The 12709-nt window shown below is 34.0% G+C and overlaps 1 protein-coding gene across 1 annotated transcript; it reads right to left on the reverse strand.

Moving 5' to 3' along the window:
* Positions 1-7982: 7982 nt before the first annotated feature.
* Positions 7983-8883, reverse strand: LOC150108534 (calumenin-like). The gene is made up of 2 exons (XM_090390482.1): positions 8751-8883; positions 7983-8635 (listed from the first exon to the last, which is right to left on the reverse strand). Exons 1-2 carry the CDS (start codon positions 8881-8883, stop codon positions 7983-7985), a joined length of 786 nt encoding a protein of 261 aa, XP_090246608.1.
* Between the last annotated feature and the right edge of the window lie 3826 nt (positions 8884-12709).

Here is a 12709-nt window from a genome sequence, read left to right on the forward strand (position 1 = left end):
AGCAAGTGTAAGAGTGGATTCCGCAGTATGCAAGTACTCATTTTGATCTTCAGTTCTGTTGAACTGAAGATCAAAATGAAGATCAAAATAGCAGAAAGAAACAGAAATAGAAGGTTTGAAATTTTCATTCCGCCATTTTGAAAACTTGGAATGCATGGTCGTCGAAACTCGTTAATTTTAATACCCCTATACCGGTACAGATTTAAAATAGTTTGAAGGGGAGGAAGGGGGTTGGAGAAATCATAAGCTCTTCTTCAGATGTACAATGACTACTGAAAATTTTAATTAATTAATTAATTTAAATTAATTCATTAGTCCAATGTACAATGCAAAGTGCTTTTAGATAGAAATAATCCAGCAGTTTCTCTCTTTACACTCAACACGATTCGATGCCGTTAATAATTTAATTATTATAAAGGATAATTCAGCTCATTCATGAAAGAATTAAACCAGGAATCAGTAACAGAAAACGTTCAAAGAATGAAAACAGAAAGATTACCAAAACAAGCCTTAAAGTACAAGCCATTACGAAATTGAAAATCAGGACGTCCTCTTAAACGATTCAACGATGACTTCTAAGGCCGGAACAGCCTACTCTACTATGCATGATGATGATGATAAAATGATTATAAAGTCCTCTGCAGCTTTAATAACTTTGGACATACGAGTGCACAATAATCATATACTTTAAAGGGCACCCAATGTAAAAGCACACAATCTTAATTCTTAAAACTATTTAAATATTAAAACTTAATTCTTAAAAAGGCACACAATCTTAATTCTTAAAACTATTACTGTTCTTAATGTTTTATTAATTACTTAATTTTGATTATTTTAATTTATTTTCAGATTCTTTTATCTTACTGAAGTGGCGACAGTGGAAGATAAAGTTAACTGTGTGTTACGGGATCGCAGAAGCGAAATCCATAACAACTGCGAAAAGAAAATTCACTGCTTATTACGGAAAATATGCATCTCACAGAAATCCAGTTAACAGTTGAATGAAAAAGATTAGTGAAGCTGGATTACTGAATAAAATTGCATTATCCGAATGGCCATCAGTCAGCGAGGAGGTGATGGCCGTAGTCCAGGAAGCATGCGAAAAGAATCCAGGAAAATCGTTGCGGCATCTGTTGAACTAAACATTCCTCAATCAACGATGTGCAAAATTCCGGAAGTGCTACTGGATGGACGGTCCTATAAGATTCTGGCAATTCAAATATTATTAGAAGAAGACCAGCATGTGAGACTAATGTTCGATCAACAGATGATATCAGTTTCCATGCAAGTTTCCATCAGAAAACGTCGATAGGACGTTTTCTGATGAGGCAACTTTCCACATTAGTGATGAAGTCAATTGCCAAACGGCTGGCAACATCAGAAAGACAAAACCAAAGAAGTTATGTATCGCTGTTTCTTCTTTTATGAACAAGTGGCAATCAAAAGGTAGCCATTGACTTGAAGAGTTTCGGAATTTCCTCATCCCTGAATTAAGACTCTTTCAATGTTTTAGATTTAAATAAAATGTAAATAAAATTCATTACATCACATTTCAATGACATCATATGTATAACCCAAGAGCATGAGCTCATCCGGGTACCACAATGTATAAAAATCAGTCCAATCAATGTACAGATCATAATAGCGCAGTGCACGGAAATATTGACAATCAAGAATAATATATATATATATATATATATATATATATATATTTTTTAATTGAATGTTTTGCATTGGCTAATTTCTCGTTTGGTACATTTATTCTAAACAAAATTTTCATTTAAACTTTCAGCGATAAATTAAAGATAGTCACCGAAGATAAATAACCGAATGTGAAAAAAAATGCAACTCACCGTTTAAATTTTACTTTTTGGTATTCTGATTTTGTTGTGTAATTTGCATCAATCAACAATAAAACGACTTTTTATATACGAAAAAAAGACTTATCTAATTACTTATTAAACACCTTACATTTAAGTGATTTTCGTTCAGGATGACCTTCCTGATACCACCGATAATAAAATCGTAATTCTGTTGTTTGCGCAGTCTTATTGCATGCATAAGAAACGTGTTTTTCCCTCTTTAAAAATAAAAATATGCCACTCCTGAAGAGAGAGGGGGTGGGGGAAAAAACTATGGCTTGTGGCCAACAAGAACAGAATCGAAGTGAATGGGCCTTGAGAATTTTTCTGTGATAGAAGCCCTGGACTGAAATCGAACACAAGTAAACCAGTGTAAGACCCCCCCCCCCGTTTCATGGGCGTGTCCTTGGAAAACTTCCTTCTTGCATTTCAAGTACAAAAAATTCGAAAAGGTTTACTGCTACGTTCTTTTAAAAACCAGGGATTTTTTTCCTCATAGCATTTGTCATAATAACAGTTAAATCGTGAGGGGATAAAAAAATATAATGATGCTAAGCAGGGGCGGCACGTGCATAAGCACTGCGAAACTGCGGCATCCTCAATTTTGCTCGATATATAAATATATTTATTAAGTTATTTATATTTGCTTGTAATATTTAATTTTATCAACAATCCTATACAATTCTCTTATTTTGTATAAAAAATAATAAAAATTCATCTTATAGCAGTTAGGAGGACACTAGCAGTACTGTGTTTACCACAGTGTCATATTGCTACGCGCGCAAGCATATGCACGTCATAGTGAGATGCGAGCTATTAGCGTAATGCGGCACTGTCCGTCACGCAGTTCCACTGTTGTTTATGTGCAGTTTGCGTCAGTAATAGAGTGTTCGTAGTGCTTATCATGTTTATTCCGTCTCTTTAAATATTTGGACATTACAATTAAAGACATAACATTTGTTATAGTTTTTATTTTAGAACATTATTGGGGTTATGATAATGGATTTTATTTTTAAGTAATTTTGAATTATACTAAACTGTATAATTGTATCGATAATAAACAATATTTTTTCATGTTTAATTTTTTTTTTTTTTACCATAATTTTGATATTTTATCCAAACACGTATTCATTGTACTTACAGTGTGTATGCATATTTCGAAAGTTGCAGCACCCCCACGATTTCGAGCCACGAGCCACCACTGATGCTGAGATTATTTACATAGAATACCACAGTTGTGGGCGGTAGGTGGCGTTGATTGAGACCATTCATAGTAGAGGTTCGGTGTAGTGGGTGCGACAGTTGTATCAGTTGAGACAGTTGTAGGTGTCCTCCCGAGATGAGTCTTCGGACTCCTTGGAGGTGTCAGGAATAATAATAATAATAATAATATGACTTTTTCTCAGTCGTAGCGTCCTCGTCATGGGATAGTTTTTTGTTCTGTTTTTTAATGTGCATCCCACTTTATAACAAATATAAAACAATGCTGGTGCCGAAGAAGAAAAAGTCTTTTATCTCGATGTTTCGTTTTAACTCGACTAGTAATAGAAATGTGTGTGCAGTACGTTGAAAAATAAACGAAAAAAAAAAAAAAAAGAAGTTTTTGTTTGATATTGAAAACGCATATTAATTCGATTGAGAATAGGCATTTTAAAAACATTCCTTTTCATTTTAAAAATAACGTAAAATTTTATTTAAGGTTCTAAAGGTTCTCTTGGCTCATCTCCTGTCAAAATGCATAACATTAATAGAAAGATTAATATCAGGAGGTATTCGATTGCCAATGTAGTTTTCCAAACATACATCTAGCATGTCGCGTGCGGTTCCGAAAGTGACTCTTGTGGTGTAGTATGAAATCTTGGAACACAATCGCTTTACATTTTAAAATGTTTAGCGCGATCATTTTGATTTAGCGTTAATACGTTTGAACAATTTAAAGGGTTATTTATTTTTTTGTTATTTTTTATTTTCTATAATTTTTATTCTTTTTAGTTTTATTCATCCAATTTTTACAACTTTTATTTTTATCTATTTAAATTTATAAGTTTTATTTTATATCATTTTTATGCTTTTTATTTTTATTTATAAATTCATAGATTTGTTTTAAATATATGTTATGATGATGATGATGATGATGATGATAATGAATTTCACTAAATATTTTGCTGAAATAACCTATTGTTATTAAGGCAGTAAGTCAGGGAAAAATTAAAAAAAAAAAAATGCGTACTGAAAAAGGATGTTCGTGGGGACCGAAAGATACCTGCGGCTCTGGAGATTACTATGATCATAAAAAAAGAAACAAAAAACATATAAGATATATAATATAAGAACATAAGAATGAATGCAAATATACCCTAGTTTTGTATGACTACGCTTTGGGACTGAAGTTAATAAATTTTCAAATAACAATGATAGCCTGACTACTTTAGATCCGTTTTGGTTATGCTATGATAGAAACAAATATTAACAATAGATGGCGACACCATTCAATGCCTTAAATCAATTACAGTATATACTTTGCAGTTAGAGTCGATTCAAATAATGACTTGAGCAGTTTATTCATCCTAACAAAAATATCACTAGTTGTTTGTAAACAGAATATCTGAGGCACATCTGCAGCAGTTGCATTATAATATTTGTTCTTTTATTTCCTGTTTTCATGACTCGCAATAATTGATGTTTTCCGTTACAGGAAGCGAAAATATCGGTTGTGACAAAAGACATTAGAAATTTTATCGCTTTTTCCTCGCCATTAGTTGAGCTACTTTACCGCGAACAATTTGGAGATTGTGAAATGTCAACGCGGACGCAGACGAAGCCCGTTTTTCGTCTCTATTAATTAAATTATTTATTCATTGGTCCCGATTAAACGCTATTTACTTGTATTTTAGAGTTTCGACCTTTATTGAGGTCTCGTTAGTGGAAATCAGCCTCTGAGTAGTGGCCCTTCCCTTAATGCATAGCATTATACATGTCCGCAAGGGGATGTGCTTTGCATTATGGGAGATACTGAGACAAGTAGTGATGACAGCTTGGTCCACCTTTACCACGAGTTGCCTCAGTCCTGAAGATCCTTTCAGGCGCAAACTTTGTTTGCTCACACTTGGATAAAAGATTAAACTAAATTTATTATAGTCTAACCAAGTGGGAAAAAACTTCCAAAATATTTTTATCTTTGTGTAACAAGTTTAGATCGAATGTGTTATACAAATGGAAATAAATGTGTATGTGTGTCTAGGGGTATAAAGGTAAGAAAGAAATATTATAAAATGGAGAAAAAAAAACAGTGAAGAAATGAATATGGTTGCACAAAAATAAAATAAAATAAAAATAAAGTAGACTAGACTGGATACATGATCGAGAGAGAGAGAGAGAGAGGAAGACAGAGAGAGAAATTTTGAAAACCAAATTTTTAATTCCATATATTCCGGATGGAAAAAGAAAAGAATCAAACACATTTGGTTTTCCATAGCTGAGTCGCAGCAATACAGAATACCCTTTGTATGAAAACCCGTCTAAAGATTTTTTGAACTGAAAGTGAATATTCAAGGTTTGCTTTCCTCACAGTTGGGTTTCAGTCCCACAGAGCAGACAAACCTTAAGGAAATATAGCCTTTGTCAATCCCCCTAGATCAGGTTTTCTGATATTTTAGTCTACTCATATTCTATCTAGAAACACCAACCCAGATTTAGTTCCCCCTTCTCCTTAATTCAGTCTTTCAGGTTATTATTATTTAGCGTATGATGATACAACGGCCGTCAGGCCCCCTTTTAACAGGGAAGTACGGCACCATCTCAATTCCCCTTAATTTTATCCAGGCTCGGGACCGGCATAGCTGACGAATCAGGCCTATGGCTGGGTCTTAAGTATTCCTGACTGTAATCGGTGTGTGTTCACGAGACTGGTTTGCCTGTTCTGGGGGTCGAAAAACCAGAGTTTCCTGGTGAAAAAAACCCTTACTTTCGTATGAGACCGGCAAACTCACCTTTCGTCGAAGGAGATCAGATAAAGGTTCCTCACGTTATGGACGAGAATCGAACCTAGGTCTTTCCTTTCCGACCAAAGGGCTTCGTCTATACCGACTGATTTTTTATAAATTAAAATTTACCTGTATTTCTTTCAATTTTGATGTTAACTTACAATTTAAATATACGCTTAAATATGTATAACATTTATCCCATATAATCAGTGAGAGGCTTTTCTCTGGATGCTTAGTTGTATGCCTTTTCCAGATCTACAAAAACTTAAGTACAGATCCTTTGTTATATTCCCACGATTTATGAACTATTTGTCATAAAGTGGTTATGAACATCTGTCCCTATAAAAAAAAAGGGGGGAGGGAGGGAAGAATTACTAGTCCTTGCAGGAAAATTCCTATATTGATCAAAATTATCATTGCTCACGTTATCACTTCGGCAATTTCCATGGAAGCATTCTTTCATTAGCAATAAAAAATAATATTACTATTGCTATCCAACATTATTTCTTCAAACAGATACTAATTTCTTTTTCTTTTTTGATCCAAATGATTTAGTAAAAACTTTGGCAATGAATGCTAGATCAAAAAGTCTGGCTTAAGCAAAAATATCCTGGTTTAGTTAGCCATATACTTATTTATCAGTGAGCAAGTTCACCATAACAGCATTTGTTACAGCTAGACGACTACAGCAAATAGTTCCAGAAGCAATTTTTAATCTTATAGGAATCAGCAGTATTTTCAGAAGAAAAGAAATTCTTTCTTCTTGAAAGCCCAAGGAAGGACTTTCTTGGCCTTTCAAAAGACAATGGAATAGCAAAAAAGGTCTTACCACTAGAGTCTAAGATGCAGGAGGTAAGACTTGCTAAAAACAGATATTTTGTGATAGGAGTTGTTCATCTTGGTAACAAGATAGACAATGCCTATGACAGAATAATAGTTTTTTATCATAGATATATCTTAGACATTGATATATCACTGATATTTGAAATATATAAAAATAAATTAAGTGGACAGTAAATACAGATAATGTTGCCTTCATCTAAACTCGAATCTATAATTCTACTACTTTCTTGTGAACTTGTTAAAACATTTGAAAATGGTTCAAGTAAAATTGATAAACTAATCTTTCTTCATGTATCTCTTCTGCTCTTTGGAGGCAACTTTCTCGCCATTTTCTTAAAACTACAATCTACAAATATTCATACGCTCGTGTTAATGAACTTTTCCTTGAACCTATCTAGCATAAACATTTTATAAATATATAGCAACTGTATGGGAATATAACTAAAAAATGAATAATTATCACAAATCACGGCTTAAGTTAATTACACAATTATTCAAAAATTTCACATACTAAAAGTGTAAAAATAGACAATCTGATTATGACAAAGTCTCAGGTAAGCCTACACAGTTTCATATACAGAATTTTTAACAAATTTCATGAAAAATCAAGAATAGTTAACTTTAAAAAATGTATCTTTCCAGTCTTCTCAAAAATTATTAATGTATATATTTGAGTGCATTTTTAATTTAGAATGCATCTTTTCCAAATATTTATCTCCAATACCCGTATGTAACCAAGTACTGTGTACTGAGCATGTATATAAAAACACATTTTATAAACAGTAAAATGTGACACTTTAGATGACAATATATAAAATAAGAAGCATATAGATAAAATGGCATTACTGCATTAAATTATGAAGGAATTCCTTAGTATGCAAAAAAATAAAAATAATAATAATAATAAAATAATAGCAAAAATGTTAGATTCATAAAATTTATAAAACTGCTTTAACATACAAAGCTATATTTAAACAACTTACAAAAAAGCTCTTCTTTAATTTATAATTTCTAAAGCTCTTGAATTGTTGATGATGTTTTGAATTCAAAACACCAGCCAGTCCAAAATCTTCATCTGGAGAGCGAGTGACTGTACAAATGATTTAGCATAAAAATATTCTCTGCGGTAATGTTTTCACATAAATCAAAGAAAATTAAATTCACTTTCTGTTTATGTTGTTAGAACAATTAAATAATTGGCACTAGTCTTGCACTATCAGTTTCTCAGGATCTTCAAGCAAATGACTGTATACATACATTTGTGTACATGAAATAACATCTAATACAATATACATTAACTTAGTGAGGCATTTTCAATGAGATAATTATCACTCAGATGACATTTGAAATATGATAGTTCAAACAGCCTAAATTTTAGATGTTTCGATGGCTTTGAAATGCTTATATGACTAAAATGCTTCCACAAAAATGCATTGAGTTTCACAAATAAATGTAAAAATATACAAACTGTAAATGATACTATAACTAAAAATTTAGTTATAATTAAACAGCTGACTATCTCATCTTTAGTGAGTTTCTGATCCTTGTCAGAATCAGATTCATATATGAGATGTCTTGCTTCAGCTTCACCATGATTGTAGTCTGATGGCAAAATCCACTCTCGCACCTCATCTCTGTCCATATACCCATCACTATTTTTGTCCCTATATGTGTGGAACTGTTCTCTCTCATTTTTCACCCAGTCAGTTTCTTCTTCTCCTTCTCCAGCACCACCATACATATCACCTATATATTCTTCAAGTGAGATTTTCCCATCCTTATCTTTATCTATATCCTCTAAAGTTTCTGTGACAACAATATCTTGCATATGAGGTGCTTCTTCTGGATGAAGAAAATCAGCAAACTCTTCTTTTGTTAATAAGCCATCTTTGTTCTTATCGGCTGCTTCAGAGTACGTGAAACCGCGCAGAGGCAAACGGGTGGGCCCTCGAAAGCCGAAAGCGAGGGGGATTCAGTCAGTGGAAGTTGGGCTGGCGTCGGTCTGAACGACGGACCGTGCCAGGCCGGGCCGGGGCCAGAGTCCTTCCGGTCGCTGACGCACTTCCCTCCGCTAGTAGGACGCCGCACCGGTTGGGTTTTCCCTCTTTTCCGAGGGGAATTTTATGGTGAGAATGAAGAGCACAATCTGGATTATGATCATGAAGCATTTCTTGGAGAGGATGAAGCAAAGACATTTGATCAGTTAACACCAGAGCAAAGTAAAAACAGACTAGGCTTGATAGTAGATAAAATTGATAAAGACAAGGATGGCTTTGTGACCCACGAGGAATTAAAGGACTGGATTCAATACACACCAAAGCGATACATTATGGATGATGTTGAAAGGCAATGGAAAGCTCACAATCCTGATCAGAAAGAGATGTTATCTTGGGAAGATTATAAAAAGGTTACTTATGGATTCATGGATGAAATGGATGATTCAGAGAATGATGCTGATACGTTAACATATAAAGAAATGGTACGAAGAGACAAGCGTCTATACCGACTGAGCTACCGAGGCTCAACCTTTCAGGTGAAAACCCGTTTTATAAATGTTCTTCACATCAGTTAGAAGAACTGAATTTAGACTTTTTCCGAATAAAGAACGCATGCTGCATCATCCATTCCATTCATGCTATAGAAATCAGTGGCGTCGGATGTTCTGTAGGTAAATGTGCGTATATTGATAGTTTGGACAACTCTGTACAGCCTGCATCCCTCTAATGTGTGTGTGTGTGTGTGTGTGTGTGTGTGTGTGTGTGTGTGTGTGTGTGTGTGTGTGTGTGTGTGTGTGTGTGTGTGTGTGTGTGTGTGTGTGTGTGTGTGTGTGTGTGTGTGTGTGTGTGTGTGTGTGTGTGTGGGTGTGTGTGTGTGTTCCAGTATGATAATGTCCTTCCTCCTCTTTCCACCTCCATTAAAACCAAGCTTACAATTACGTATGAGGAACTGGAATCGTCTTCTCGTCGAATTCGTATTGGGTGCGTTTCAGTAAAGGTCAATCGAGTTCACTGCATGCTACTGCGACTTCATTAAAGGAGTTCCACCATCTGTTAGCTGCCTTGTCACTTAAAACAGTTCTGCAAAGCTTGAATGATGCCATTCAGGTTCCGTATGGAGTCCAACATTTACAAATTTCCTCATTAAAATGAATTATCTTCAAGGTATACGTTTGATCATATACGAGAATAATCTCGTCTTTGGTAGAAAGCATTTGGTAAAAACAAAAACATTGAAATCATATTGCTAATATTCTTCCAATGCTACTCTCATTTCATTAAAATCAGACTCTCCTTGTTACACAAACTCCCCTTATGGAACAGCAAAACGCCCATAGGAATGATTCAAGAAGTCGAGTTGGTAGTTGAGCAATTCAGAATGCTTGTTTGTCTGAATAAGTTAAACTCAGAACATAAATGCGATTAACGCAAGGCTCATGGAGTCGACCACCTATACTGATGGAAGACAAAGAATTTCTTGCTTGTAGATGCTGTGATGATTGCTTGTTTTGTACAGAAAAGTTGCAAAAGAGGTTCCAGACTGTAATTATGATGGTTTTCCTTCGAAAATTCGATAAGTTGTTTATGTATATCGGGGCTGAAAATCGACTTTTACAAATGCTCTTTGGACAATGCCATTGATTAGAAATTTGTAATCAAAACGATGATCAATACACTAATTTGATTAGAAAAATTAATTACAAATTGAGGTTTTTTTTTAATCGGTGTATTGATTATATATTTTTAATCAAAAATTTGTAACTAACGGCCACTGTGTTCACATCGATACAGTTTGAAAGTAGTGTTTACTCTGTTTTATTTCATGTTTGGTTCTACGAAACAATGCATAAACATTCCCTCATGGCACGCCACAAAAACCAAGTAAGGTGGCACTTCAAAAGATAGAGAGATTAAAGTAACTGATCATTTAAAGTCAAACAACATTTACTGGCGGTTAAACATAATTCCCTTTGCGACTGCACGATCAAAAGAGAGTGTTTTATTTATATCTTTTATTTTATGACGAAAACGTGTTCACTGTATCAAACTTACGTCCATTAGGTGTAATGGAAGTAAACAAGAAACTGATCATTCGATGTTTTATTTTATTTATTTATTTTTAACCTGTGTACTATTTTCCATCGTGTTCTGTGCATTTTCTATCTTAATAACGATCAACTCAACTATTATAATACACATTAAGCCATCATGATAAACGTGTTCGTTACTTAAGTTGATACAAAGTTGTATGGAGATCAGCAAATGCAGAGTTCAAACTTCGTATGTGGTGAAAACCATCGATGATGACTCTACGTATATCGTAAGAAACGGAAGAACAGCCATAGAAGGCAAACGTATCGTTAAAGAATTCTGTTACTTTACATTCGATCGCCCAATCTAAATAATGCATTTAGATAATGTTCGTTACGTGAAAACAACTAATTTATAAAAACTGTAACTATGGAAACGCTAATCGAATACAACAATACTAGCCATCTGCGCATGCACATGATACATAATGGTTTCGTATTTGTTTCATAATATATACTATATAGTTATTTGTTTATTTATCAATCAGAGAATTAGCTACCTATGTAAATAAGGGCATTTCTGCTTTTCTTTTAACTTTATTATCATCGACCTTCCCAAGTGGAAACAAATTTATAAATGTACACGTGGCGTTTTCACCGAAACTGACAGTGTTGACGCCCAGAAGAGATTGCATTGAAACAAATGGCTGCCTGCCAAAAGCATTCGATTAGCTCAGCTGATAATTCAAATTAATCACTGGTAGGCTGCATGATGCACCTTCGTCCTTAAATTTGCCTCGAGACCATTCTATCGTACCACGGACATTATCCTTAAATAAAGTCGTTGGACGACTCTCGCAATAAAGTAGACGTTGTTTCTTCACGAATCCAATCTTGTCCTTTATAACCAATTGTAATTTCCTCGGTGGTTTTCCGAAAGCCTGTTCAGATTATATGGAAACGACATGATTGATATAAATGCGTGACACGTCATCTCTATGCTAATAGGACATTGCACGAGTAGTTGGAGAGGTAAAAGAAGGAGCTGCTGATCTATCTGGATTTCCAAAAGATATTCAGACTCACTTCGATAGTCTTTTTTCCTGTTTATTTTAAAACTAGAGAGAGAGAGAGAGTGATGATGCGACCCACAGATTTCTGCAAGGCAGAAATTAGTTGACTCAGCAATTAGTTGACTTAAAAGCAGTTTCTTATTTCGTTTGTCCTTGATAAATAAAACATTCCAAACAATGTGTGAAGATCATTTTCGAAATATCGTTTATCATGAAATGAAACAACAATAAAAAAATGTCCTATTTTATATCATACTGATTGCATATTTTTTTTATTAACCCTACGCACGAGAGGTTTCGCAAAAGTAAAGATCTGCGCATACAGCATTGGCGTGTGCGCAGATCTTTATTTCCACATGAACTAACAAAAATATAATCAAAGAGATAATCAATAATAAGAGAAGTCTATTATTCATTACTGTAATCATGAAGAATAAATTTCTGGAATTACCATCATTGGTAATCTCGTTTTAATGGTCTTCAAAAATAGGCAAAGATAACTCTGAATCGATGACATCATTCTAAATATAAAATCTTAAATATAAAGCGCGCTGTAAAACTCTTAAACCAGAATATATATTCTAGGTTAAAAGTACATAAAATTTAGCGATTTTGATGACTTTATTTTATAATTTATTAAAAGTGTATAACTTTAGCTTATTTTCTGCTGCTAGTTTATAATTAAAAATAGTGATAAATATTTTATTATTTAAAATAATAAAACTGACTTTTAACTCATTGAATGCGATACGTTATTTTCAGCCTGCCGTGGAGACTATCATATTTATGTAAATAATATTTTGAAAGAGATACAAATTATTGTTGTTGCTGTTGCTGCAACATGATACCTCTAAGGAATCCGAAGATTCATCTCGAGAAGTCACTTCATTCGACGCATCTCACTGTTTATGCTTAAACTTC

This window comes from Typopeltis vanoorti, chromosome 3, assembly GCF_054136105.1.
Source record: "Typopeltis vanoorti isolate ZY-2024b chromosome 3, IOZ_Tvanoo_1.0, whole genome shotgun sequence".
Classification (NCBI taxonomy): domain Eukaryota; kingdom Metazoa; phylum Arthropoda; class Arachnida; order Uropygi; family Thelyphonidae; genus Typopeltis; species Typopeltis vanoorti.

Coding starts and splice junctions, on each gene's coding strand:
- LOC150108534 (XM_090390482.1), bottom strand. CDS start 8,883: ATGTCTTTGCTTCATCCTCTCCAAGAAATGCTTCATGATCATAATCCA. Junction 8,636..8,750: donor CGTCCTACTAGCGGAGGGAA/GTGCGTCAGCGA, acceptor TCGGCTTTCGAG/GGCCCACCCGTTTGCCTCTG.